The sequence below is a fragment of the Haliaeetus albicilla genome, chromosome 30 (genome assembly GCF_947461875.1).
Source record: "Haliaeetus albicilla chromosome 30, bHalAlb1.1, whole genome shotgun sequence".
Taxonomy (NCBI): Eukaryota; Metazoa; Chordata; class Aves; order Accipitriformes; family Accipitridae; genus Haliaeetus; species Haliaeetus albicilla.
The window spans coordinates 802,597-829,705 of record NC_091512.1 but is presented as its reverse complement, the minus strand read 5'-3'; the positions used below and the strand labels follow the sequence as shown (position 1 = coordinate 829,705).

Genomic DNA, 27,109 nt, shown 5'->3' with positions numbered 1-27,109 from the left:
TCACAAATCCAGACTTCCCGCCTCCCCTGCAGTTATGGCACGGCAAGAGGGTTCTGCCTTTTCCAGGATCATGGATGTTTCTTGTGGTCCGTCCAAGTCTGGGGAGTGAAGGAGAGGAAGAGAGCAAGGTCAGCTCATGAGGCATGACTGAGCACAGCCACCCCTAGCAGCAGGCATTCCCTATCTGCCAGGTAGAGGCATGCACACAAGATGGAAACATCGCCATTATCCTTGACGTGCACAAGAGGGGCATTGCTTCCTGCCATCTTCCCAGGACAAACCTCCTCCTCCTCCTCCACTCACACAGATCAACTGCTTTCCATTTCTGGGCTCAGACATGGTTGTAAGGATTTGCTAAAGCCATCAGCCATCACCTTGTTTCTGACTGACATGCCCTGAGTCTCTCTCCCAGGCACGCACATGGCCAGTCACTGCTGCTCGGGGCCCCACTCGCTCTTCAGAAGAAGCTGGGCAGAGCTGCCCATTTTCCCCGTTGCAGGCACTGAGCCCAGCTGGAGGATAGAGATAGCCTCACAGCCAGACTTAGCATAAACTGGGTGAACAGCCAGTGCTAGAAATGGCTGGTGAGGGAGGCTGGGGGGGTGACAAAGGCCATGGGCCACCTTCCCAGTCCATCCATGACACCAAGGGCACAGACAGGCCTCCTCTCTCCTGCACCTGCATGTCTCAGCCCCCATCCAGGAGCCCTGCCTCTGCACCACAAACCCCCTGATGCGAGGCCTCACCCAGCACGGTTACGCAGTACAAGCTTTACACAGGTGTTTTTCCCTCCCAGGAACCTTCCAGCTCAGCCCAGCTCCCTCCAAGACCTCCCACCTCCCTTGCCCTCTCTCCATACTGAGACGAGGAGCCAAAAGAACCTTAGTAGATATAGTAGATATATGGATGTAGATAGGAACTGTTTAATAATTCTCTAGCTTGTAATGAAGTTAAAGAAATTTCAGTAGAGGTACACATGGCCCAAGGGATGAGAGGTGATGTTTAATGTTTGCATTGTTGAGGCTGGCTGGGACAGGAGATAGTCCCTGATAAGAAGCAGAAGTCGACCCCAAGAACCAGCCAAGACCGGCCTTGTGATTTGGATAAATGCCAGGGAGTGACTGAGTCTGCGCAGGGACAGAAGGTTAAGAGTTCACCGTGAAGAAGACATACAGCCTTCATCTTCACGACCCCTGACGACCACCACAAGGAGGCACTGCGCAGGCGTAGTCGGGAAGAACTTAGGGAAATGACTTCTTGGAACTAATTTTAATATGAAGCGGGGATAGGTCATGCCAATGTATAGGCGTATTGCAAAACTCTATGTATATGTAACACTTGACTGTATAAATTTAAAGCGAACTGCCGAGTCAGGGGCGCGCGACTTTGGTGCTACTACCCCCCGTGCTGACCAGCGCTGAATGAACATACCTACTTTACAATCTCACTGATTGTGGAGTCTGTTTCGACATGTCAGTTTTGGCGAGCCAGCCAGGGGACTCTCTGCTCGGCTGCAGGACCGACTGCGGAGCAGACGCCCCTCGGTGCGCCCCGAGCACTTTCCTCGGAGGAGCCTCTGCTGCCAGCCGCTCACCACGGGAGCAGACAACAACCTCCTGAAGCCGTGGACCAAACGGTATGTGTCACAGAGGGAGCCTGTAAAAAGTACAGGCCAGGGCAGCTGGTAAATCGTGCAGAGATGTCTGGCATGCAGTGTAGTCCCCGTATGAGAGGAGGGTACCCTATATGGTAACAAGGGGGGATTTGCTGACCGATAGAGCGGCCGCTAGCAATCCTGGGGGTAGGTCGAGCAAATCCGGGGTGACCGCTGTATCCCAGTATCGGGAGCCAGGACAGACCTGTCAATGACTGGTATATAAGAGGCAGGAGAAGGGTAAGTGCACCCCTTCACAATTGCGCTTGGTGCATTTTGGGGGTAAGTGGACCCCCTCGCAATTGCGCTTGGTACATTTTTGCAGCTGCTGAAGGTTGTCAACTGGAGCAATGATTGTATGATGTGAATGTTTGGAAATTTTATGTTAAAGATTTTGTGTGGCTGTGTGGAAATGATATGTTGAAATTTATAGGTGTATGTATGTTTGTTAATGTGTGAATGTCTTTACGTATTGATAGGGGTGATTCCCTGCTTTGTATGTGGGCTTGCAACTGGACTATATAACAATGGGCATCCGGCTTGGGTTTTGTTGAAGTGTAAATCTCGTGGGAGAAGGTGGTACTGTACATCTAGCAGACAGAAACCAGACTAGATAGGCCTAGCTGGAGGGTCAGGTAGGAAGGGCGGGTCTAACCAAGCACGCCCATAGGGACAGCTGGTGGACTCCGGCACATCACAAAGGGTTCCGGTAAAACACAGGAGTACCGGTGGGTATACCGATACTACCGCGGAGTACCGGTGGGGGTACCGGTACTAGACCCGAAGTACCGGTGGGGGCATCGGAACTACCCCAGAACGTCGGGTAGGGATACCGGGCCTACCCCGGAGGGCCGGGTAGGGAGGCTGGGTCTAACCCCGCGCGACCATAGGGAAAGCAGGTGTACCCCTGAGCACCAGTAGGGGTTCCGGTACTACACTGGAGTACAGGTGATGGTACCGGTACAACCCCGGAGTACCGTCGGGGGTAGCGGTACTACCCCGGAGTGTCAAGAGGAGACGCCAGGCCTACCCCGGAGCACCAGGTAGGGATACCGGGCCGACCACGGAGGCTCAGGTAGGGAGGACGGGTCTAACCCTGCGCGCCCGTAGGGACAGCTGGTGGACTCTGGCGCATCACAAAGGGTTTCGGTACAACCGCAGAGTACCGGTGGGGGCACGGGAACTACCCTGGAACGTCGGGTAGGGATACCGGCCCTAACGCGGAGGGTCAAATAGGAAGGGTGGTGTCGTGGTTTAACCCCAGCCAGCAACTAAGCACCACGCAGCCGCTCACTCACTCCCCCCCATCCAGTGGGATGGGGGAGAAAATCAGGAAAAGAAGTAAAACTCCTGGGTTGAGATAAGAACGATTTAATAGAACAGAAAAGAAGAAACTAATAATGATAATGATAACACTAATAAAATGACAACAGTAGTAATAAAGGATTGGAACGTACAAATGATGCGCAGGGCAATTGCTCACCACCCGCCGACCGACACCCAGCCAGTCCCTGCCCCCCACTTCCCAGTTCCTAAACTAGATGGGATGTCCCATGGTATGGAATACACTGTTGGCCAGTTTGGGTCAGGTGCCCTGGCTGGGCATGAGAAGCTGAAAAATCCTTGACTCTAGTCTAAACACTACTGAGCAACAACTGAAAACATCAGTGTTATCAACATTCTTCACATACTGAACTCAAAACATAGCACTGTACCAGCTACTAGGAAGACAGCTAACTACATCCCAGCTGAAACCAGGACAGTATCCACCCCTTATTCTATAGCATTGATGTCATGCTCAGTTCCCATACCTTTAGTTACATTCTCATCAATCATCACCACCTTTCCATCCCTTTGAGACATACGAACAATTTTATATATATATATATATATTTATATATATATATATATATATATATATAAAAAAGTATACACACACAGAGATATCATTCCTTTAGTTTATGGGTCATGTTCATAAAATGTTTGTTGAGTTCATTTAGTTCCCGACTCTGGGCTCCATCTGTCATACCAGTCTTTCTGGGCAGGAGGGATGGTGCAAAGTCCTCTCAGTCGGCAGGGCAGGATTGTGCTTCAGTGCGGTGTGACGAGCAGGTGACATTGGAGGCAGCAGGAGGATGGTGTGCACCGTTGGATTGTTGCATGCTGGAGTCAGTTCTGGTTCCACCTCTACTGCGCTTTGCTCAGTTTTGTCACAGTTCTTTCTTGCTCGATCCAAGTGATTCTTACTATAGTACTATGGATATAGCATATAACAATTATAGTAATGATAACATACAGTAGCAGGGTTAGTTAGCAACTAAAGTCATACAGTTTAATTCTGGCTATTTTCACCTAAAATCAAATTCCCTTGAGGCACACATCGGACTTCTCCATCTTTTTGCATCACCCACCAAGTGCACGCAGGCCCTTGAGCAAAAGCAGTCCCACGAATGGGTTTACCTTTGCCTGAGGCAGGAGTAACCCAGACTGTTTTCCCTAACATATTTTTCATGTGCACTACAGGGACTTTATCCCCTTCTACAGTATGTAAAAATTCTGATTGGGCAGGGCCACTCTGATTGGCAGATCCTCTGGTGTTGACTAACCAGGTGGCTTTGGCTAAATGTGTATCCCAATGTTTGAAAGTTCCGCCCCCCATTGCTCTCAATGTAGTCTTTAACAGTCCATTGTATCGCTCAATTTTCCCAGAGGCTGGTGCATGATAGGGGAGATGATACACCCACTCAATGCCGTGCTCTTTGGCCCAGGTGTCTATGAGGTTGTTTTGGAAATGAGTCCGTTGTCTGACTCAATTCTTTCTGGGGTGCCATGTCGCCACAAGACCTGCTTCTCAAGGCTCAGGATAGTGTTCCAGGCAGTGGCATGGGGTACAGAATATGTTTCCAGCCATCCGGTGGTTGCTTCCACCATTGTAAGCACATAGCGCTTGCCTTGGCGAGTTTGTGGGAGTGTGATATAGTCAATCTGCCAGGCTTCCCCAAATTTCTATTTCAGCCATCGCCCTCCATACCACAGGGGCTTTAACCGCTTGGCTTGCTTAACTGCAGCACATGTTTCACATTCATGGATAACCTGCGCGATAGTGTCCATGGTCAGGTCCACCCCTCGATCTCGAGCCCATCTATATGTTGCATCTCTTCCCTGATGGCCTGAAGTATCATGGGCCCATCGAGCCATAAATAGCTCACCCTTATGTTGCCAGTCCAGGTCCACCTGAGCGACTTCAATCTTGGCAGCCTGATCCACCTGTTCGTTGTTTCGATGTTCTTCAGTGGCCCGACCCTTGGGTACGTGAGCATCTACATGACGTACTTTTACAACCAGATTCTCTAGCCGGGACGCAATATCTTGCCACAGTGCGGCAGCCCAAATGGGTTTACCTCTGCGCTGCCAGTTGCTCTGCTTCCATTGCTGTAACCACCCCCACAGGGCATTTGCCACCATCCATGAGTCAGTATAGAGATAGAGCACTGGCCACTTTTCTCTTTCAGCAATATCTAACGCTAGCTGGATGGCTTTCACCTCTGCAAACTGACTCGATTCACTCTCTCCTTCAGCAGTTTCTGCAACTTGTCGTGTAGGACTCCATACAGCAGCCTTCCACCTTTGATGCTTTCCCACAATGCGACAGGACCCATCAGTGAACAGGGCATATTGCCTCTCATTCTCTGGCAGTTTATTATACAGCGGGGCTTCTTCAGCACGTGCCACCTCCTCCTCTGGTGACATTCCAAAATCTTTGCCTTCTGGCCAGTCCGTGATCACTTCTAAAATTCCTGGGCGACTGGGGTTTCCTATGCGAGCCCGTTGTGTGATCAGTGCGATCCACTTACTCCACGTGGCGTCAGTCGCGTGATGTGTAGAGGAGACCCTCCCTTTCAACATCCAGCCCAGCACTGGCAGTCGGGGTGCTAAGAGGAGCTGTGTCTCAGTACGAACCACTTCTGAGGCAGCTCGAACTCCTTCATATGCTGCCAATATCTCTTTTTCAGTTGGAGTATAGCGAGCCTCGGATCCCTGATATCCCTGACACCAAAACCCCAGGGGTCTGCCTCAGGTCTCTCCAGGTGCTTCCTGCCAGAGGCTCCAGGTAGGGCCATTCTCCCCAGCTGCAGTATAGAGCACATTTTTAACATCTTGTCCTGTCCGGACTGGTCCAAGGGCTACGGCATGAACAATCTCCCGTTTAATTTGTTCAAAGGCTTGTTGTTGTTCAGGGCCCCATTTAAAATCATTCTTCTTCCGGGTCACTTGATAGAGAGGGCTTACAATCAAACTGTAATTTGGAATATGCATTCTCCAAAACCCCACGACACCTAAGAAGGCCTGTGTGTCCTTTTTATTAGTCGGGGGAGACATAGCTGCTATTTTATTAATCACATCCATTGGGATCTGACGACGTCCATCTTGCCATTTTATTCCCAAAAACTGGATCTCCTGTGCAGGTCCCTTGACCTTACTTTCTTTGATGGCAAAACCGGCTTTCTGAAGGATTTGGATTATTTTCTTCCCTTTCTCAAAGACTTCTTCTGCTGTGTTGCCCCATACGATGATGTCATCAATGTATTGCAGGTGTTCCGGAGCTTCACCTTTTTCCAGTGCAGTCTGGATTAGTCCATGGCAAATGGTGGGGCTGTGTTTCCACCCCTGGGGCAATTGATTCCAAGTGTACTGGACACCTCTCCAAGTAAAGGCAAATTGTGGACGACACTCTGCTGCTAGAGGGATTGAGAAAAACGCATTAGCAATGTCAATTGTGGCATACCACTTGGCTGCCTTTGACTCTAGCTCGTATTGAAGTTCTAGCATATCTGGAACGGCAGCACTCAGCGGTGGTAACTTCATTCAGGCCGCGATAGTCAACTGTTAGTCTCCACTCCCCATTAGACTTCCGCACTGGCCATATGGGACTATTAAAGGGTGAGCGGGTTTTGCTGATCACTCCTTGGCTCTCCAGTTGGCGAATCAACTTGTGGATGGGAATCAGAGAGTCTCGGTTGGTGCGATATTGCCGCCGGTGCACCGTCGTGGTAGCAATTGGCACTTGTTGTTCTTCAACCTTGAGCAACCCCACAATTGAAGGGTCTTGAGAGAGACCAGGCAGGGTAGACAGCTGTTCAGTGCCCTCCGTCTCCAAGGCAGCTATACCAAAAGCCCATCGATACCCCTTCGGGTCCTTAAAATACCCCCTCCTGAGATAGTCTATGCCAAGGATACACGGAGCCTCTGGACCAGTCACAATGGGGTGTTTCTGCCATTCATTTCCAGTTAGGCTTACTTCAGCTTCCAATACAGTTAATTCTTGGGATCCCCCTGTCACACCAGAAATACAAATGGATTCTGTCCCTTTATAACTTGATGGCATTAGAGTGCACTGTGCGCCGGTGTCTACTAGAGCTTTATACTCCTGTGGGTCTGACGTGCCAGGCCATCGAATCCACACAGTCCAATAGACCCGGTTATCCCTTTCCTCCACCTGGCTGGAGGCAGGGCCCCTCTAATTCTGGTTACAGTATTCAGTATTCACTTCTTGTAAAATTGGCTCAGAAGTCCCTTCAAGAGGATCGGAAATGAAATCAGCCCTTCTACTCTGTTTGGAAACTGGAGCGGCATTTTTCCTGGAAGAATCCCCTTTTGTGGCGGTTTTTCCTTGCAGTTCACGTACCCGTGCATTTAGGACCGAGGTAGGTTTTCCGTCCCATTTCCTCATGTCCTCTCCCTGATCACATAGGTAAAACCACAGGGCACCTCGCGGTGTGTACCTTCTATATTCTCTCTCTTGGGAAGAGGAGTGCTCACTCCTAATAGCTGAGACATTGGTCCTTACACATGTGGAGTAGGACATATCCTCTTTGATTTGTTGGACATCCTCGGACAGCTTCTCCACAGCTGCAATGCAGGCTTGTAGGGAGGAGGAGAGATTTTCTTCGTATTGACGGAGTTGGCGAGCCACTTCCCCCACTGTCGGTGCCTCTTCATCCTTCCAGGCCATTATTGCCAATGCGTTGGCATAGGATGATGGTGCGCTCCGTACAAACTTCCGCCACATGGGTCGTGTGCATTGGACTTCGTCTGGATCTTTGGGTAATTGTGGGTTGTCCGGGTCATGATGGATCGTCTCTAGCACAGCTAATTCCCTCAGATATTGAATACCTTTTTCCATGGTGGTCCACTTGCTTGATTGACATATAACATCTTCCTTAAAGGGGTACCTTTCCTTCACACTTGACAGGAGTCGCCTCCAGAGGCTGATGGCTTGTGTCCCTCTTCCAATTGCCTTGTCAATGCCACCTTCCCTGGCAAGCGATCCCAGCTGCTTGGCTTCCCTACCTTCTAATTCCAAGCTATTAGCCCCATTGTCCCAGCATCAGAGGAGCCAGGTGATAATATGCTCACCTATACGGCGGCCAAAGTCTTTTCGCAGATCCCGCAGCTCACTCAAGGATAGGGACCGGGTTATTACCTCTGGTTCTGCCTCTTCCTCCGGTTCCCGTGATGACCCTGGTTCATCTTCATCCTTCACTAAGCGAACTGATTTTTTTGTATATTTCTTTTTCTGTACGGGGGCAACTGATGCTGGTGCAGGTTGGTCCGCTGGTTCAGTTGCAGTATCGCTCACTGGGTTTTGGATAACCGCAGTGTCTGTCACCGAGGTTTGGGTAGCAGCAGTGCTCGTCGCTGGGGCTGGAGGGACTGCAGTGCCCATTGCTGAGGTTTTGGTGGCTGCTGTACTCATTGCCGGGGCTGGAGGGGCTGCAGTGCCTGTTGTTGAGGTTTGGGTAGCCCGAGTTCTCGTCGCCGGGGCTGGAGGGGTCACGGTGCCTGTCGCCAAGGTCTGGGTGCCTGCAATGCTCCTTGCCGGGGCTGGAGGGGCCGCAGCGCCCGTTGCCAAGGTTTGGGTGGCCGCGGTGCTCACCATTTTGTTGTTAGGTCCAGAGACTTTCTCTTCCCCTTGAGGGTACTGAGTGGTGTCAAACAGGGCTCGATAGGCATGGGCCAGGCCCCAGCACGTTGCAGTGATTTGTATCTCTCTGGAGCTGCCGGGGTGACAGCATACCTTTTCCAAATATTTTACTAGTTCTTCTGGATCGTGCACTTGTTCAGGGGTGAATTTCCAAAACGTCGGAGGTGCCCACTTTTCTAGGTATTTGCCCATACTACCCCACACACCCTGCCACTCATAATTATCCAGCCTTGGGGCACATCTCTGGGTGATCTTCTTAAATAGCTGTTTAACCTTAAACAAGAGCTGAACCACATTCAGAAGTATGCTAATTCCTAGCAGTAGGGCTAGGACCGTGCTAGTCCCAACATTCCAGGAGTATTCAAATTTTTCAAAATTCTCAAACACCATTGTAACTGGACCGAAGGAGAAAGGAGAGGGGAAGAAAGGTACCCCACCCATAGACTGGTTTTCCATGGAGGAAAGGTAAATGGTATAATTATTAATAGTTTCCCACAGATGGCTCCCGCAGTATAAAGGTGACAATGCTAAGTGCAAATACCGGATTAATCCCACAGCTGATGACTTTATCATACCATAAACCAGAGTTATACCATACATCAAAGCGAAAACCTTAATCCACCTCCCACGGATGATAAGCAGTAGAAGAGGAACTACATACAGCAAGCGAGGTGATACATAACAGAGCCTTAAAAACCAGAGCAACAACTCTAAGAATGCATAAATCAACATAATGAATGCTTAGGACAAATTTGTTTTAACAAGCTCTGGTCAGGTTTGTCGTTATCTCAACCCTTCGTGCCCCACGTTGGGCGCCAAACGGACTGTCGTGGTTTAACCCCAGCCAGCAACTAAGCACCACGCAGCCACTCACTCACTCCCCCCCCATCCAGTGGGATGGGGGAGAAAATCAGGAAAAGAAGTAAAACTCCTGGGTTGAGATAAGAACGATTTAATAGAACAGAAAAGAAGAGACTAATAATGATAATGATAACACTAATAAAATGACAACAGTAGTAATAAAAGGATTGAAATGTACAAATGATGCGCAGGGCAATTGCTCACCACCCGCCGACCGACACCCAGCCAGTCCCCGAGCGGCGAATCCCTGCCCCCCCCTTCCCAGTTCCTAAACTAGATGGGACGTCACATGGTATGGAATACACTGTTGGCCAGTTTGGGTCAGGTGCCCTGGCTGGGCATGAGAAGCTGAAAAATCCTTGACTGTAGTCTAAACACTACTGAGCAACAGCTGAAAACATCAGTGTTATCAACATTCTTCACATACTGAACTCAAAACATAGCACTGTACCAGCTACTAGTAAGACAGTTAACTACATCCCAGCTGAAACCAGGACACAAGCCCTACCCCTGGGGTGCCCCTAAAAGGCCCTGGGGGTCATGGTGGACAACAAGCTGCACATGAGTCAGCAGTGAGCCCCTGTGGCCAAGAAGGCCAAGAGCAGCCTGCCTGTATGAAGAGAAGCATGGCCAGGAGACGAGGGGGAGGGATTCTTCCCCTCCATTCACTGCTTGCTAGACCACATGCACAGCCCTGCACTGAGTTTGGGGCCTCCTGCCCCCAGCACAGGAAAGACATTGATCAACGGGAGCAAGTTCAGTGAAGGGGCACCAATACAGTCAGGTGTGGCGGGGTGTGCACGGGGCTGGAGAACTTTCCACCTGAGGAAAGGCTGAGGGAACACTGTTCAGTACGGAGATGAGATGGCTTTGGGAAACTTCATGGGAGCATTTCAGTACCTATCAGGCAGTTAAGAAAACAGAGCCAGGCTCTTCATCGTGGTGCATGGTGGGAAAAGGAGAGGCAAGGGACAAAAGTTGAAAGAATGTTCAGGCAGGAGGTGAGGTCCATGAGGTCATAACCATAAGGTCACTTACGCACTGGAAGAGGTTGCCCTGAGAGGTTGTGCAGTTCCAATCCTTGGAGGTTTTCAAGCCTTCTCTCCCCCTAAATATGGTCTCCAAACGTTGAACAGAACACTCTTGCTCGTGCAAGAAGGAAGCAAAAGCCTAAGGCAGCAGCAAAAGCTCTGCCTCCCCTGGACCCTCTCTTCCCTATGAGAGAGGTCTTCCACCAACCCCACCCTTCTTCCACCTTCAGCTTTGGCAGCTGCCTGTGCCTGGCCTGCCCACTTGCCTTCACCACTCACCTTTGTAACTGAGGCCCGACACATATCTTGGCACTCCCACTGTAAGCTGGCACCCACCCCACACCTGGAGTCTACCTGGCCATGGAGGCAGGGAGAGGCCAGGTCCCCTCTGCCCGACACTGGGCACAGCTTTTCCCTGGGAATGTCCCCAAGGAGCTCTCTTCATGTGTGTGTCAGCCTGTGGCCTGGCAGAGGAACTGGGACAAGGGCTGCTGGGGCAGGGCTGAAGTAGCTCAGCTGGGAGAGCGTTAGACTGAAGATCTAAAGGTCCCTGGTTCAACCCCGGGCTTCAGCAACGATTTTCTCCTGTAGATTTTTGCAGAGACTGCCTGCCTGCCTTCTTCCAGCCTGCCGTGGCCCAACTTGCTCCTTCACCTCTTGCCAGAGCACTGCCCGTGCACTGTAGCTGCAGATCTGCAGGTTAGAATGAGCCTTCCTCTTGCACTGCAAGCCCCCAGCCTTCCCCTGGACAGGACTCTCCATTCAGTGCTTCTTTGGGGTGGTCTCCAGCCATCCCTCCTTCCCTGCTCCACAGCACTTGGCATCTCTCCTTTGCGGGGTCTCTGCAAAGACCCTGTCTCTCTCCTCTTTGCTGTTCTCGATGGTGCACAGACTGTTCCCCTTGTCATAGACACATCACAGGAGAAGAGCGTCTCTCCTACTAGCAGGCATCAAGGGGATGTAGCTCAGTGGAAGAGCGCCCGCTTCGCATGTGGGAGGTCCTGGGTTCAATCCCTGGCATCTCCAGGGGTGGTGCTTTTGCCCTGACTGCCCAGCCTCAGGCAGGTGTGGGCTGGAGCTTGGGCACTGCTCCTCTCCAGGCCCTGTGGGCCTGCCCTGCCCACCAAGGGCTTGGCTGTGAGCTGGGCAGGGCTGTGGGACTCTCAGCTGGAGTCTTCCTTCCACCATCGCCACTGGCTTGAGCAGAGCCTCAGCTCAGGGAACCTGGATCTGCTGAGGTCAAGCATAGCCCTGCAGAGGTGGGACTGGTGGGGCCGGTGCCCACCTCTTGCTCCTGGGGTGTGTGGTGACTCCGTCCACCCTGTGCTGGTAGGATCAGGGAGTCACAGGTCTGTCCACAGCTGTGCACAGGCAGTGAGGGCCAGGAGATGGTGCCTCGGCTGCTCCTCTGGCAATAACCCCCACAATCAAAATGGGGCATGAGACATGGATTCTCACTGCAGGGTGCCCAGCACCCTGGTGAGCCAAAACTCAAAAAAATAAGGCTGTTCTCCTATGGGCTTTAAACAGCCAAGCTCTGCCCAGCATGGGGGTTGCAGTGCTGAGACTTGGGGGTCTCACTGTGACCCCCGCTCAGGCAGGTCCTCGGGAGCTGCAGGAACAACCACAGATTTGGGGTACAGCAACAATCTTGCTTTGCTGCAGAGAATGGACCCAGCCTGCAATGCCAGACTGTTCAGGTCCCCAGATGCCATGAAACAGGCTCTTCCTGCTCAGGCGTGCTGCCCCCCTCAAGCACACACAGGCCTGTGGCTCATCTCCCCCAGGAGGAAGAGGAAAATGTCTGCCAGGTGCCAGAGTAAGGGAGAAATATTACACCTGTGGGAGGGCAGAGCTGGCAGCGAGGTGTCACAGGACAGGCGCTGGGTTCCTCTCCCCAGTCCCCACTTGGAGCACCTTGAGTCTGCATGTCAGTGTCCATACTGTCCATAGCCCCCACCATCCTGTGTTCAGAAGATGACAATCCCCCCTTCTTCTTTACTTCACTTTTATACCTTCTTTCTCTGAGATGCAGGGCTGGAGCTTGCCCCCATGGGAGTTTTCCAGGGGATGGATGTTGTGTTTGCAGTGCCCATGGGGGCACTCATCATCACCATCACCATGGGGGTCTCACCCTGGGAACGCTGCTCTCCCATGGGGTCTGCCAGCAGGAAGGCTCTGGGGTATGGGGCAGAGGGATGTGTGTGCCTGGGCTTCTCCCATATCCCCCCAGGATCACCACAGGGGTGGAGGAGCTCCCAGCAGGGAATGGGGCAATGCTGAAGTGGGAGAGGGTGCTGGTGACAGCCACCTCCTCCCCGCTTCTCCTCTAGGGCCAGATCCTGCTGCTTGCAGCAGTACTGAGCTCCAGCAACTTCCCACATCGAACCCTGCCACAGACAGCCAAGGCACCTTCCAGCCCGCAGCAGAGAAGCCTTTTGGGGAAGTGCCGGAGGGGTGTTGAGACCCACCAGCAGGACCAGGGAGGGTGGTTTGGGTTGCCAGGTCCTGCCCAGGTGTCAAACCCTTCTCCCCGCCTGGCTGCTACGTAAGAAGTTTCTCTGCCCATGGGCACTGGGGCAGGCGAAAGCCACAGCCAAGGGAGAAGGACCCTGGCTAAGCTCCCAGCAGTGCCTCTTTTAGGGGAGGGACACAAAATCTCCTCTGCCATGGAAATGTGCCCACGTGAGGATCCTGCCAGATGAGCCCTTCTCCAGGCCAGGGACTGGACCAAGGCTTCTGGCTGCAGCATACATCTCCTGGGGATCTTTTCTTCATCCCCCCAGCCCTCCAACAGTGCTGGGGGAAAGGTGCCCCCATCACCGTTGCTTCCCTCTCTTCTGTGCCTGCACACAAGTACTGCCCTGACACAAACCCAAACTGACATCCCTGGTGAAGCAGCAGGAGGGCAGGGGTGGGGGCTGGAGGAGAGCAGGAGGAGGGGGTCCCAGGGCTGCTGTGGGGCCTTACAGCCTCTGCTCAGGAAGAAGGCAGCTCAGTGCCTTGACAAGAGTGCTCAGGGTCTGCGAGGGCCCAAGGCAGCAGGAGCAGCCCATGGAGACTGGGGTCCTGGCAGAGCATGAGGAGAGGGAATCCCAGCCCTGTGTATCCCAGAAAGCAGCTCTGCACCTTGTGCTGGGGCAGTGGGGAGCAGAGATGCCTCCTAACCATTGTGGGAGGTAATCCATGGGCCATGTTCCCCCCTGGGGCTGGCTGGGATGTTCAGGGCACTGTGGCCACCTCAGGGCTCACTTCTGTGGGGCCACAGCCCAGGGCTTACCCTGACACGGCAGCTCTGTCATGGCCTCTGCACTGTGGGACCAGCACGGCTCTGGCCCTGCCTGGGGTAAAGAGCAGCTGGGAAACCCTAGGGCGAGGAAATGGGTGCTCAAACTGAGGTGCATCACGGAACCTATCAGAGAGCCATTTTGACTAGAAACTGCCTGTGGCCAGTAGGATGGAAATGTCTCTGTCAGCAGGATTATTCCCCAGGGACCATGGGCTCTCACTGCTTCACAGCCTGACCCCAAGCCTGCTGTCCCTGAGACATGCCCATTTCCCCACTTCCATGACTTTGTTCTCTGCTCCTCCTGACCAGCCTCAGGAAGATGCCCTGACACTTGGGCAGGCAAGCACCAGCTCTGGGTCAAAGCTGAACACAGCTGTTCTATTATGAACAAAGATGAGGCACAGCATAAAAATGGGAATAAAAATAGAGGAAACTCCAGGCGGTTTCTGTTGCCCATGGGACAAGGGACATGGTTCGCTGGTGCTCGCAGCTCTCCCAGCTGCACAGACCTCTTCTCCCTCCTGGCTGCACCCAGCTGCACAGCAGGGATGGGCTCTCATGGCCTTGGGCTCGGGGACTGTTGTGCACAGAGCTCCGGTGTCACAGCCATTGTGTCCTCAGGGGGATGTGCCAGAGACACCTCTTCAGCATCATCATAGCCCATGCTCCCCAGGGACAGGGGCCACGTGTCTCCTTCAGCTCCAGGGACCCCAGCACTTCTCCAGGAGCACAGGCTGGTCCCTGCAAGCAGCAAGGCAGGACAATGCAGCTTGCCCCATGGGGTCTGTAGATCATCTTCCTCCCTGCTCGTCACCACATTCAGCTCCTTCTCCCACCCCTAGTCCCTCCAAGGAAAACTCCCAGGACAGGTTCCCCCTTCCCAGGAGGCTGGGGTCTCAGGACAGCAGTGACTTGGGTGGCACCATGGATGGCACCCCAGGAACCAGCAGTGCTAAATTTCCCTCTCACCTCTGGGTGCATCCCTGGGCTCTGCTCCCTCCTCAGGCTCCCTGGGCATTTCACTCTCTCCCTGCCCAGGGGCAACATCCTCCACGGGATCAGAAACCTCCCTGGCATCATCATAACCATCTGCTGGGTCACCTCTGGGTGGGACAAGAACATCTGAAAAGAGAGGGGAGCTGGTGACAGTCAGAAGATACATCCTGCACAGCGGAGGACAGGAAGATGTGCAGGGACACAGGGCTGAGACACGGGTATTGGCAGCACCACAGGAGACCCCCATGTCCTCCCCATCTCCAGCGGTGACACGGAGTGACACCTCTGTCCATCACATGTCTTCAGGGAGATCAACTCCTTCTTGCCTCTGTTACCTGCTGCTGATCCCAGACCATCCTCCTCCTCGCTGACCCCAGGGTAGGACTGCAGCTGGGTCAGGGACTCCTCTGAATAGGAGCCTGGAGAGATGCACAGTGGCTACTACAAAGTGAGCCCCACTGACCTGGCTCGTGGTCAGTGCTGCTGGGGAAGGGGGACCCACAGAGCTGGGGCTGCATGGGGAGGAGGGCTGGGAAATCACCCTACCTCCCTGGGGCAAACCCTGTCTCAAAGGTGCTCGCAGAGCTGCCCTAGGACAGCCCTTTCCTTCACTCCACGCGTGTCACATGAGGTGCAGGGGCAGGAGGAGAGGGGATGTCCAGCGGGACAGGCAAAGCTGGTTGGGAGAAAGCTCCCCTCCCAGGCCAGGACCTGGATGCTGTCCCCACAGACCACATGGCCCCAGCATCACAATAGGCTGGGGGCTTCAGGGAATCAGCCCTGGGTTCGGGCCAGGGGAAAGGGTCCTGCAGATGTACGTCCAGGGAGGACCCACACCCACCTGAGAGACCAAACCTTGCCTGCTTCTCCCACACTGGGCTGTAACTGATCTCCTCATACACAGCCTCAGGGAACATCTCCTGAGCACTCCTGGAGCCTGGGGACAGAGGTAGGGCTGGCACAAGGACAGGCAGACGGGCAATGGGATCACACTGCGCTCCCTCAAACCTGTTCCTTGGGCCAACCCAGGACTGGCCCGACAGCACAGCCCCACTGCACTGTCCAGGCACAGCTGCCACATCCCCAGTGAGGGCAACATCGCTGCGGAGATTATCTGGGGCAGCGTCACCCTCGCATCATCCCATCAGAGACAGTGCTCATGCCCCTCTGGCCCCAGGGTCATGCACCCCTTGTCTGACCCTGGAGCAGCTCCCATGTTTCCTCTCCACCTGGAGCTTTCCCCTATCTGTCCCACGGGTGTAGAGTAGGGCCCCTGTCCTGCCAGGGGGTGGGCAGAGCTGGGCAGAAGGGACAGCCTGGGTGCCTGACACCACGGGACGGACCCTGCTACCCTGCACTCCTTCCATCATCTCCCTTGTCCCAGAGCACCCCCAGCACTACCCAGAGCACTGCCAGCCTTGGCCATCTCCTTTCTGCCCACATATCTCCCAGCCCCACTCTGCCATTTCTGACATTTCTCTCCTCGCCCCATCGCTACCTCCCCCCACCTCTGGTTTCTCTCCACCCCTTGCTGCTGGTGCCCCACGGCCAGGCAGTCAATGGGATGGTGCATGGGACAGGTGGCAGCACAGAGTCTCATCCCCCCAGCTCTGTCTGTGCCCCACACTGACACCCTGCAGCCCTTCCAGGAGATATCTATCTTCCCCTGGGACCACTGTGGAAAGACCAACCTCTGCGCCCAGCCCTGGTGCTTAGTGCTTGCCCAGCCAGGAGGGCCAGGAGCAGGCAGAGAAGGACCCCCAGGATGATGCAGATGATCATGGGCACTGAGAATCTCCCGCTGCCACTCAGACTGCCCTGGGGGGATTCTGTGTGGGCAAGAATATGGAAAGGCCAGCAGCAGGCCTGGGTGAGGGGGAAAAAGCACCATTCCTGACCCCCATCACACAAGGCAGCAGGGGATGGAGGGCCCCAGGGATGAGCGATGGAGAAGCTGCTACCCTGATGAGTAAATTACAACCTTCCCTAGCCCCCTCACCACTAGACCAGTGCCTTCTCCTGGGAGTTTCACACACCAACAAGGAGCCCCTTCCACCCAGCTGTGGGTCACAGTCTGGCCCTGGGGATACCCAGCCCCGGGGGGAAGACAAGTTACCTGCTTGGGGTGGGGATGCTGCTGTCCTGGGTGTAGCTGCAGAGGAGGAAAAGGAGAGCTGGGCTGAGAGGGTGGGTGTGCGGGTACCAGGGAGCCTCCTCCCCAACACACCGTGTGTGTGTCTATGGATGTCCCTGACACATCCCACCCAAATTGCCTCTCCTATAGTGCTAGAAAGAGAGGCCGGGAAAAGGCTCAGTGCCTCTGCTCCGGGTGGCAGGCAGGATGGCACAGATAGCCCAGGGGATAACCCTGGGGCTGCAGGGCCCCATGGGCAATGGCCAGAACACATCCAGTTCCACCAAGGCTGCTCCCCACTTGGCACCAGGCTCCTGCACTCCACAGGAATGTTCTTGCTCTTGGGAGGTCAGGGGCCATGGCAGGACCAAGGCAGCAAAAGGTCTTCCCCAGCTCCCTGCTAATACCTGAGCAAGGGGTCCTATCCGTGCCACTCACCTGAGCAGTTCACAGCAGCATCTTCCTTATGCCGGCAAGCACCACCATCCCCAGGCCGGGCCCAGCAGTCCTGCAGAGACAGCTCTGTCCCACGGCACTCCACCTGCTCCAGCCAGATGGGGCCCGTCCCCTCCCCAAACGCAGCCTCATGCAGGGCAGACACCGCGGGGCCACAGCCCAGCTGCCTGCACGCCACCTCAGCATCCCGCATGTCCCAGGAGTCGTCGCACACCGTCCCCCAAGAGCCACGGTGCCAGACCTCCACTCTGCCCGAGCACCTGTCCTCACCTCCCACGGCACGAATCTTCTCCCTGTCTGGAGAAGGCAAAGACCTCCCATGGCACAGAGACAGCAGGCAGAGCCCTGCCAGACAAGAAGCATCCACAGAGGAGCAGCTCCCTACCTGTGCACCTCGTGGAGTTGGGGCACGGGGCCAGTGGGATCGAGGGCATTTCTGGGCGTCTCCCTGAAGAAGGAAACACTGTGGTGAAAGGGCTGGTTCGGGAGATTGTGCAGAAGAGAGCAGGACTGACCTCTGCTTGTGCCTCCCTCTGCCATCTCGATCACAGCAGCAACTGAACCCTGGTCATTCATGGGACACGCACAGGACTGTGAGGGGACCCCAACTGCTCGGCCCCAAAAGGTCCCAGTTGAACAGAGCAGCAGGAGCATGTCTATGGAGGGAAGGCTCTTCTGAACCCTGTCTGGTCTCTTCTGAGACCTCACCTGGAGATGCCTCTGCCTCCCCCAGGCGCTGCTGGGTGGCAACTGCTGCTGGACGTGTGTGGCTGTGATCGCTTTTCTGCCACCAGCAGCAGAAGGGACTGACATGGAAAGGAAAAGCCCCTCCAAGCTCTTTTTCCGCATTTGGCTGTGCTCAACAGGGAGCAGGAGCTAGAGTGACACTGGGGTGCCCAGGTGGCTCAGAGTTACCATTGCAGGTGATGTGGGCCTCCTCTTCTGGGTCTTCACATGACTGTGGGTTCCAGGGAGCAGAGGGACACTGCCAGAAGGAGCTGGTTTTCTCCCCACACCGCACCTTATCCAGCCATGTAGGGCCAGACACCCTTCCATAAGGCAGCTGCGTTTCCAGGGATCCTCCGTCCCCGCAGCCCAGCTCCTTGCATGCCAGCAACACCGTGTCGAGAGTCATCGAGTTGGAGCAAATGCTGCCCCATGTTCCGTTGTAGAAAACCTGCAGGCGCCCGGAGCAGCCATCACTGTTCTCCAGCCTCAGGGCCATGAACTCTGGGAGGAAAGGCACCAAGGGGGAACAGGCTGGTCTGGGGCAGTGGGAGCCAGGACACCTCTGCACCCCCCAGGCCCACAGCTGGGTAAGGCCATGGCCAGTACGTCCCCCTTGCACCCAAAGGTAGAGAGAAGCCCCTGATGGACAGACACCCCTGCCCTTCCTGCAAACCCTCGGGGATGGCTGAGCTCCCCAGGGACCCTCAGTGGGACTGAGGGTACCCGTGCATGGGTATCCACAGGACATGCTCGGACAGGAGCTCAGAGGCAGCCAGGGACAGCCTTGGCCATGCCCATCTCTCCTTGTGTCCTGGCCTCCATGGGAGCCAGGCTCCCACTACAGCTCCTGGCACAGACCTGAGCAGACGACTCCGGCATCCTCTTTGTGCCCGCAGTCGTGCTGCCCCCAGGGCCTGGCAGGGCAGTCCCAGAGAGCAGCTTCGGCCCCAGAGCAGTTCACGCCATCCAGCCAGATCTGCCCGGAGCCTTCCCCGAACTGAGCAGAGCCGGCTGCCTCCACTGCCCCTCCACAGCCCAGCTGGTGACAAATGACGGTGGCATCAGACAGGTCCCAGCCATCATCACAGACAGTCCCCCAGATGCCCTGGTAGTAGATCTCCACTCTCCCAGCACAGCGCCCGGTCCCATTCACCAGCCGGACCCTCCGGCTCCCTGTAGTGGGTAGAAACCCCAGTTGCTGTCAGGGGCCGGCTGCCCACCCACCCCATCACCTGGGGTGCCCGTGCAGCGCCGCTCACCCCAGCAAATGACTCCCACATCCTCTGCTACCCCTGCCGCCGGTGCACTCTCGAGCAGGGAGGTGTTGCAGAAGGCCAGGCTGGCCTCATGCCCTGTGCACCGGACCCCTCGCAGCCCCACGGGACCCGTCCCTCGCTCAGGCTTTGGGGGGTTGTAGGCTGTCCCTGCCTCTCCACACCGCAGCTGCCGGCACACCACACTGGCCTCCTGCACGTCCCACTGGTCATCCAGGACTCTGCCCCATGTCCCATGCTGGAAGATCTCCACTCGTCCGTCGCACCGGCTCTCTCCACCCACCAGCCGCAGGGATGCAAAGCTGGCTGAGCCTGGGGAGAGCAGAGATGCCACAGCCATTGGTGGCACCAGGGAGCATGGCATCCTTCAGGGAGCAGTGGGAGGGGGGGATTTTCCGCCCAAACACAACAAGATTGAGCCTTTTGCTGACGGGAAGCGAGGGCAAAATCTGCTGCTGCTGGGGGCAGCCGGGCACCTGCTTCCTGGGTGGTGGGATGAGGCTCTGCAGAGCTCTCTCTGGGGATGGGATGCAGTTGTCTGCAGCCAGAGGGATGGAGCACAGGCCTGCAGCCCTGCTCTGGGCTTTTCCCACAGTAGGAGAACGGAGGAGCCCAGGCCTGGTGATGGTGATGGGGCCTATGCCACTGCCCTGGGGGCAGATGCCTGCCTCCATTCAGCCCTCAGCTCTCCCAAAGTATAGCGGTCACTCTGAGCAGGAAAAGCCCTCCAGATGGCTCCTGGGGAAGCCAGGGTTTCTCCAGGGAGAAATTCAGCCTTGCACTGCTGTGGGATCACTGCTTTGTGTGGCCACATGACACACAAAGGGCAAATGGAGTTATGCAGCATTTTTCCAGCACTCACCTGAGCAAATGACAGCAGCGTTGTTCCCATGGGAACATGGTGAGGCCCCCAGGGTGATCACTGGGCACTGTCCCAGATGGGCTTCTGTCCCATCACAGTGGAATGAGTCTCTCCAGACAGGGCCAGTCCCTCTCCCAAAATGCTCTCCTCCAGGAATGGACTCAGCAAACCCACAGTTGAGTTGACGACAGAGAACATGGGCATCCGAGAGATCCCAGCGGGAGGCACAGAGAGTCCCCCAGGTCCCTGACACCTGGACCTCTACCCTCCCTGCACACACTGTGCTGCCGTTCACCAGCTTGAATCCTGTGTATTCTGGGGACAGAGGAGGAGGAGAGAGGGTGGATTGGTGCTCATGTACCCTCAGTAGCTGGCGGAGAGGCCAGAGGGACAGCATGCCTTTCTTCTCCTTCTGCACTATTTTCATGCTGCAGACAATCCCATCATCCCTCCTGTCCTCACACCTGGCCCAGCACGGTCCTTGCTCTGTTCCCCAACCCCTGGCACAGCCCTGGTGTACAACACCCCTCCCTGAGTCCTTACGTGTGCAGGCGACAACAGCGCTGTTCGCGTGGGTGCAGGGCTGGTCCCTGGAGGACCCTCTGCGGCAGGAGATGAGGCGGGATTCATTGCCCACACACTGCAGCTCTCCATCCCAGATGGGACTGACCCCTTCTCCAAAGTGAGCTGGCCCGCTGACAGGCAGGGCCACTCCACACTGCAACTCCCTGCAGACCACATCAGCAGCGCTGGGACTAAAATGTGAATCACAGACAGTTTTCCACTGGTCCCCATCATGGATCTCCACACGTCCTGAGCAGTGGCTCTTCCCTTCCACCAGCCGGACAAATCCTGGAAAAAAACATAACAACTTGGAGTTCCCAGAGCCCTCTGGCAGTTAAATGTCCACATCCTGCATCATCTCCAAGCAAGCCATGACCAAACTCTCCTTTGCACATTTCAGAGGAAGCTGTTGGGGAAGTGTTGGTGACACAGGCACATCCAGACCCCCATGCACCCCATCTCTACAGCATCAGAGCACTTGAGGGTATGTGTCTGTCACAGACTCACAGCCACAGGTACTGCTTAGACAAAGTGCTCCCACACAAGGTCCCCCGCGTGGCCTGGCATGGTCCCCCCAGAACCACCGTAATGTGAGCAGTTTGATCCAGGAGAACTGGCCCAGATGATAATGACTGCTGCAGCCTGCTCAGCCCCTGCAGAGCTTGGGACCAGGCAGGACCATCCCCCTGATGCAACCAGAAGCACCCCTTGATCCCAGGGGTGTTCCTGGGGTGTTGGAAGGCTCCTTTTAGGTGGAAGATGTCAGAGAGAACAGAAATGGTGCAGCTGCCATCATGCCTGGTGCCTGTTCAGATCCCTCTGATGTCTGCTTGGGGGGAGGGTGTTCTCAGACAGGGACACCGTGCTCTGCCTGAAGGTGTCCACAACCCAGATGGATGGCCGGACAGAAGGCGAGGATAATCCCACTGGGCCCATGCCAACTCTCAGAGACCAGCAGGCACAAATGAGGATCAGTAACTGCTGCCAAAGGCCCCATGTCATGGGGCAGTGTGGGGAACCATGGGCAGGCAGGAGGGCTTGGACAGTGGGTCACTACTGCATGCACAGGATCATATCCCCACAGGACTACTCACAGCCTCAGGGACATCTCAGTACCAGCCTGGGCATGCAGTGGGTAGGCTCCCTCTGGGCCTTCCCCAAGGACTGGGGACATCAGCAATGACAGTCCCAGCCTGGCAATTAGGTCAGCATCACTGGGCCCTGCTCTGGTGTCCACTTGTTGCTCCCTGAGGGCACAGCCATGGTCCCTTCCCCAATCTCAGACCCAAAGGGGAGGAACAGGCTGTCCACTTACCTGAACATGTCACTCCAGCATCCTCACTGTGTTCACAGTCATGTTCACCCCATCCTCTATGTTTGCAGTCAGACAGGGCAGACTCGGTGCCATTACAGCCAACACCATCCATCCAAATGGGGCCAGATCCTGGCCCAAAGTGTCCATACTGAGGAGCTCCCACAGCAGACCCACAGCCCAGCTGCTTACAAACCACTGCTGCATTGTTCATGTTCCAGTAGTCATCACAGACTGTCCCCCACTGGCCCTGTTGTTTCACCTCCACTCTCCCAGCACAGCGCCTGCCACCATCTGCCAGCCTCACCTCCACAGCACCTTCAAACACTGACACAGGACCAGTTAGAGCAGTGCCAAGCCCCAGCAGTGTGCGTCTGGGGGAACCCCTGCCCGGGTGGCATCAGAGGTGCCCCGGTGGGAGCCCTCTCCCCTCCAAGTCTGTCCCCTGGGCAGGGCAGGGGTCCTTTCTATCCTCATGGGTGCTGCAAGGCTGGGGGTCTGCAATTCTGGCCCTGCTGGGTCATTTGTGGCCCCACAGCCTTTGGCACCTCCTTCTACCCCAACAGCCAGTTGCCACCTGCCCCTGGCCCATGCCCACCTAGGGCACCTGCTCCTCCCCTGCCAGCACCCTGAGAAGAGACCTACCCCACCAAGGTTCCCCCAAGCACACACTGATGCTTCTTCCCAAAGCCCCCAGCTCCCCCGGACCACAACCTGCCCTGCCCTCCTCCCAGCTTATCCTCTGCCTTCAGGCCTTTCTGTGTCCTCTGTGGAACAACACAATGATCCCACTGAGTCCTCCCACCACATGACCCCTCCTTGTCCTTGGGCAGCAGCCCAGCCCTGCCCTGTGTAGGATCCCCCAGGAAGGTCACCTCTCTGCCAGCCTGTGGGAACAGATAGCCCACTTCCCTTGTCTCAACAGGCACAACCTGCCCCCACTCAGGCTGGAGCTCACCCAAGTGTTCAGCACCCGTCCCCGAGTCCTTACGTGTGCAGGTGACAACAGCGCTGTTTGTGTGGGTGCAGGGCCGCTCCCTGGAAGACCCTCTGCGGCAGGAGATGAGGCGGGATTCATTGCCCACACACTGCAGCTCTCCATCCCAGATGGGACTGACCCCTTCTCCAAAGTGAGCTGGCCCACTGACAGGCAGGGCCACTCCACACTGCAACTCCCTGCAGACCACATCAGCATCTTTGGGACCAAAGTGTGAATCACAGACAGTTTTCCACTGGTCCCCGTCATGGATCTCCACACGTCCTGAGCAGCGGCTCTTCCCTTCCACCAGCCGGACAAATTCTGGAAAAAACCCATAACAACTGGGAGTTCCCAGAGCCCTCTGGCAGTTAAATGCCCACGTCCCACATCACCTCCAAGCAAGCTGTGACCAAACTGCCCATTGCAGATCCCAGAGGAAGTTGTTGGGGGGTTGTTGGTGACACAGGCACATCCAGACCCCCACGCACCCCATCTCTACACCATCACAGCACTCGAGGGTATGTGTCTGTCACAGCACCAGGCACCACTCAGACAAACTGCTGCTGTACAGGGTGCCCTGCACTGCCTGGCATGGTCCCCCCAGCACTGCAGTAGTGTCCACAGTTTGGATCCAGGAGAACTGGCCCAGATGATAAAGACTGCTGCAGCCTGCTCAGCCCCTGCAGAGCTTGGGACCAGGCAGGACCATCACTTTCATGTAGCCAGAAATGCACCTTGCTCCCAGGGATGTTCTGGCATGCTGGGAGATTCCTGTTAGGTGAAGATGTCACAGAGCAGAGAAATGGTGCAGCTGCTATCATGCCTGGTGCCTGTTCAGACCCCTCCAATGGCTGCTTGGAGGGGCTTTCCTCAGCCAGGGACATAGCGCTCTGCCTGGAGGTGCACAGGTCCCAAGCCGACAGCCAGGTAGAGAGGCAGGAGACTTGCCTGCTGCCCTGGCCTCACGCTGGCACCGACAGTAACAGCAGGCACAGATCAGAGCCGGTAAGTGCTGGCAAAGACCCTGTTTCATGGGGCAGCACGGGGAACCATGGGCAGGCAGGAGGGCTTGGGCAGTGGGGCAGTGCTGCCTGTGTGGGGCTGTGTCCCCACAGGACTATTCACAGCCCCAGGGATGTCTCAGTACCAGCCTGTGCATGCAGTGGTGCAGGAGGAAGCAGCCAGAGTCAAGCAGCTGCCAAGCTCCTAACCCTCGCAAATGCTGGTCCACACAGCTGAGCCCTGGGCGGGCAGAGGCAGTGAAGGGCTTTGTGGCCACCCTGCTCCATTCCGCAGGGCCCAGCACTCATCCTCTCTGAAAAGCCCATTTCATTCAGTTGAGGTAATCATGCCTGTGAAGGGGAATGACCCAGGAGGATCAGCCATCTCATGCTGTTCCTCCAAAGCGTGGAGTGCTGAGCAAGTGCCCCCAGGTGTTTCCAGCACACGGACCATCAGCATTGTTGGCTGAAAACTGGCAGAATGGGCGGAGATCGATGAAGCCCAATGGACAGCCCAGGGCAGGGATGGAGGACTCATCTGCAGCCCAAGATACTGACTGAGGGTGACTGAGACACTCTGGCAAGGACAGTTCACCTTGGGGTAGGCTCCCTCTGGGCCTTCCCAAAGGACTGGGGACATCAGCAATGACAGTCCCAGCCTGGCAGTTAGACCAGCATCACTGGGCCCTGCTCTGGTGTCCACTTGTTGCTCCCTGAGGGCACAGCCATGGTCCCTTCCCCGATCCCAGACCCAAAGGTGAAGAACGTGCTGTCCACTTACCTGAACATGTCACTCCAGCATCGTGAATGTGTTCACAGTTATTTTCACCCCATCCTTTGTGTTCGCAGTCAGACAGGGCAGACTCGGTGCCATTACAGCCAACATCATCCATCCAAATGGGGCCAGATCCTGGCCCAAAGTGTCCATACTGAGGAGCTCCAACAGCAGACCCACAGCCCAGCTGCTTACAAACCACTGCCGCATCGTTCATGCTCCAGTAGTCACCACACACCGTCCCCCACTTGCTATTGTGTTTCGCCTCCACTCTCCCAGCACAGCGCCTGCCGCCATTCACCAGCCTCACCTCTGCAGCCCCTTCAAACACCAGCAGGGGATGGGTCAGGAGAGTGCCAAACCTCAGCACTGCAGGTCTGGGGGAACCCCCAACCTGGGCCGATTCAAAGGCTAGGAGCCCTCTCCCCTCCAGGCTGTCCCTGGTGCAGTGCAGGGGTCCCTTCTATCCCCATGGGCTGCACAAGGCTGTGGGTGTCCAGTTCCAGCCCAGCTGGGTCACTCACCATCCCACTGCACAAGGCCTCCCACGGCAACAGCCACCTGCCCCCCCATCCACACTTCCACACACGCTGCCCAGCGCTGCACTGAGAACCCGCTACTCCCCAGCCCAGCACCCCCTCAACAGCTCCATGTACGCAGGCCTGCAGCTTCCAGCACCAGCCTGTGCCTGCCCCAGCACCATCCAAACACACCCCCACCCCCAGGGAGCACTGAGATGATTCTGAGGATCCCCCAACCTGTGTCCCCTCCTCGCCCCTGGTGTCAGCCCAGTCCCTACACTGGACCAAGCTCCCCAGGAAGGATGCCTCTCTACTCTAGATGCCCCGGTCCCCTTCTCTCTGTGGGGTCCAAACCGCTCTCATGGGGTCAGGGGTCCCCTGGACCAAGGGGGCAGTGAGCAGCACACAATCCCTCTGAGGTACCCTAGAGCTCCGCAGTGCCCTGGGCATCTCTGGGTACTGCCATCACCAGCTAGGCCACCACCAGCTCCAGAGGTACAGTGCTGGGGAAGAGGGGATGCCAAAGGGGTACCCCAGGACAGGTTGTCTATGAATCCAGCCAGGCACAGGCTGCCCTGAACACTGGAGCCCTGGAAAAGGAGATATTCTCACCCACCGAGATGGGCACAGGGAAAGGCACAGGGTCCATGGACCTGAGCACCTTCTGCCCCTCATCTCAGTAGCACCTGCAAAGAAACCCCATTCCCAGGCAAATCCCAATGACCACACTGGTACCTGCTGGCCCTGGGCTGTGGAACAAAGGAGTCGGCACTTACCCCTGCACAGCTGTACCCAGAGGAGCAGCCACAGCATCTGAGGGGACAGGAGTCCCTCGGTGCCCATCCTGAGCCTCCTGCCCTGCCAGAACATCCCTGCTACGTTAAATTCCCTGCCACGGCTCCTGGGGACTCATGGGGACAATGATGACGGGAGGGCAATATATCTCTGCAGATGCCAGCCCAGCTACAGGAGGAGCCAATCGAAGCAGCAGCACCTTTTTAGACATTATCGGGAGCGATCTCCCCTCCGACACAGCCCAGCCCTCCAATGAACTTCTCCAGCGCCATTCATGACCATATATGAGAGATGGCTCCGCTACAGGTGTCACGTCACTGTGGTGGAGGGCTGTCACAAGACAGGGCCAGTTGTGGGGGGAAACAGGTTTTTCACCCCCTGAACCATGCTGTGTGGACTAGGAGCACTGAGCATCTTTTATTCTGGGCACATCCAAGAGTCCCAGGTGCGAGTGTCCAGCCACCTCTGTGCCATGGGAATCACAGGGCTGAGACTGCACCGGGGGCTGTGTCAGGAAGGGAAGGAAACAGCCCCTGCCCCTGCTTCAGACCCCGCTCTGCTGGGAGCAGCAGCTGGGAAAGGGCCTTAGCCCAGGCCAGAGCCCCATCCCAGCAGCGCTGGCTCACCCGTCCCTCCCTGGAGAGCCCCACGGAAGGTCCCTTCCAATGAGCTGGAGCTGGGACATGTCCCTGTCCCGGCAGCAGACATGCAGCCCAGAGGCTCAGACACATCCCTGACTCTCGGCATGTCACCGAGGGGCCGTTATTCCCTGCAGAAGAGTCGGGAGCTGCAGCCTGCAGGTGCACAAACCGCAGCCCACGTGGCCTCGCAGCGCTCCCCGCACTCCGGAGGAAGTCTGTGGTTTCCTCCTGGCGCCGTGCCCAGGCACAT

The 27,109-nt window shown here is 56.0% G+C and overlaps 1 protein-coding gene and 2 non-coding genes across 3 annotated transcripts; 2 read left to right on the top strand and 1 right to left on the bottom strand.

Annotated features, from left to right (window-relative positions):
- On the bottom strand, nt 1-27,109 carry LOC138683014 (scavenger receptor cysteine-rich type 1 protein M130-like). Its single transcript, XM_069774535.1, is given in 19 exon segments — nt 1-98; nt 14,274-14,561; nt 14,790-14,942; nt 15,152-15,235; nt 15,658-15,753; nt 16,508-16,645; nt 16,933-16,968; nt 17,389-17,703; nt 17,792-17,854; nt 18,322-18,636; nt 18,994-19,308; nt 19,395-19,721; nt 20,272-20,586; nt 20,815-21,123; nt 22,151-22,474; nt 23,139-23,447; nt 24,909-25,296; nt 25,616-25,738; nt 27,029-27,109. Coding segments are annotated over 19 exon segments (4,077 nt in total).
- TRNAF-GAA (transfer RNA phenylalanine (anticodon GAA)) lies at nt 11,033-11,105 on the top strand. Its single transcript has one exon. It is a non-coding gene; the product is annotated as a tRNA-Phe (tRNA).
- Nucleotides 11,486-11,557, top strand: TRNAA-CGC (transfer RNA alanine (anticodon CGC)). The gene has a single exon. It is a non-coding gene; the product is annotated as a tRNA-Ala (tRNA).